This window comes from Cyprinodon variegatus, unplaced genomic scaffold (assembly GCF_000732505.1).
Source record: "Cyprinodon variegatus isolate N-32 unplaced genomic scaffold, C_variegatus-1.0 Scaffold660, whole genome shotgun sequence".
Lineage (NCBI taxonomy): Eukaryota > Metazoa > Chordata > Actinopteri > Cyprinodontiformes > Cyprinodontidae > Cyprinodon > Cyprinodon variegatus.
This window is the reverse complement of record NW_015151113.1, coordinates 44,520-46,433: the sequence shown is the minus strand read 5'-3', so window position 1 is coordinate 46,433 and position 1,914 is coordinate 44,520. Positions and strand designations below refer to the sequence as shown.

At 43.7% G+C, this 1,914-nt stretch overlaps 1 protein-coding gene across 1 annotated transcript in view; it reads left to right on the top strand.

The window, feature by feature from the left end:
• Nucleotides 1-1,895, top strand: part of LOC107096947 (serine/arginine repetitive matrix protein 2-like) — a 24,778-nt gene extending 22,883 nt beyond the window's left edge. Inside the window, exon 8 of the mRNA XM_015393864.1 lies at nucleotides 631-1,895. Coding sequence (XP_015249350.1) covers nucleotides 631-1,080 — 450 coding nt within the window. The 3' untranslated portion in view covers nucleotides 1,081-1,895. The remainder of the gene's footprint in view (nucleotides 1-630) is intronic.
• Nucleotides 1,896-1,914: the final 19 nt, after the last annotated feature.

Below are 1,914 nucleotides of genomic sequence, written 5' to 3'. Positions count from 1 at the left end.
TCTCGCTGGCAGCTGTGTGGTCTCTGTCCCCCCGCTTCTAGGTGTCTGGTGACATCATCACGCTGGTTTAGCGTTGATGATGTTACAAGTGCGATGGAAATCAGGAAAGTAAACAATGGAGAGCAGCATGGAAGGAAGCCAGGACGTAGTCAGTGTGGTTTATTGTTTCTCTCCATTATCTGTCTACATCCCTCTCACCAGAGCTGCTCCACGTTTATTGAATGCAAACAGAGTTGTTTCTGTTTGTTAAATCAGAAGAGAGACTGGCACAATGTGTAGATTTCCATATGTTGCGTTCAATGGTATCACGTAATCTAGCAGGTCGACCCGGCTCTGGTGTTTTCATAGCATACCTATCAGAGCAGAGGCGATTTTAACGTGGGTCGCTTCCCAAGCTGTCTGACCTGGATGACCTAGGATGTTGTTTCTTGGGGTGGGTATTGCTAGGAAGACATACACAGGCTTCCATGATGTAACGTTGACATGCAGCAAGTGTGTGTGTGCTGAAGATGGTTGATGTGGAAACCCGTGTTTATGCGGGTCTTGTCGTTCTTTCTGACCGGTTAACTTGGCTCCATCTAAAATATTTCACTGCTTTATTTGTTTGTTTTTTTCCATTTGTTTTATTAGAAGATGGACAAGCATGGTAAAGACAGCAAAGACTACTCTCAGCGCCACAGCAGCAGCAGCAGCCAGCGCTCCTGTTCAGCTCCCGGTAGTGAGAGAAAGCTGCCATGGAGCTGGAGGAAAGAGAAGGATCACAGGAGCTCGCACCATGGCGGCCTCTCTGAGCAGGGAGGGATCTGCTTAAAAGAAGAGATGAAGAAGGAGAGGATGCTCATAACGGTCAGCCAAGGACAAACTCCTCCAAGCCTCAAAGTGAAACAGGAGAGCAAGGAGCAGGGGAGAGGCAAAGACAAAACGGACAGTGGTGCCAAGGCACCCAGAAACAGCAGAGAGAAATGCGAGAAGGAAAAGGCTGAGAGCAGCGACAACAGCGAGGACGACAAATCGCCCAAAGCAAAAACTTTGAAAAAGAAGAAGAAGAAGAAGGATAAAAAGAAGAAGAAGAAGGATTAAGGTTTGTAGATTAGATGTCGTATTTAGGTGTTAGATCTGATCCAAAAAAAAAAAAGTTTTGGTAGTTATGTTTTTGTTACTTTGACCCAAAGAGAAGATTCACCTTCGAACGGTCTTTAACGACTCCGTCTGATGTGTTCCACGTCTCTAAGAAACGACCAAGATGGATGGGATGTTGGTCAGAGTCCAAGCCTCGGCTGTATGGCTTCCTCCTTCAGTCTTTTTAACTTTAATTCTCAGACTGTAGTTTTATCCTGAAACTTAGTAACGCGTGACTGTAAATAGGACTCCCAACATGTCCTAACTTTCTGGTTCCCTCCTTTAAACAAGTTCCACCCCCACTTTTTCTGTTTTTGCATCAGAACTAGGAAACTGTTCTCAGAGTTCAGTATTTTCTAAATAATCTTAATGCTCCTTTTTTCCATTAAATTTTAATGGGATTCATGTTGTCATGCGTTTTATTTTAATTAAAGTAAACAGAAATGTTCAGATTTGAATAAAAATTTGTGAAAAAGCTGCAAAGACTGACGGGGATTAATTTTCTACCATTAGATGTCACATTTCTCTCCTGTATTAACCCTTAAAGTCGTAGGGAAGCGGCTGTTCCAACCGTTGCATTTCCGGATTCTCCCAATTGTTGCACGACTTTACACAAGTGAATAAGGTGAATGTGATTGGTTGTTTATCAAGTGGGCGGGGTTGTTGTAGCGGAAGATTTGCAAGCAAGTTTGACTGTGACTGGTTTCTCGATGCATCGTTGCTAACCAGTTAGCAACTTAGTGCTAGTAGGTTCCCAATGGGAAATTCCATTGGGACCAAGTAGCACTAAATTGG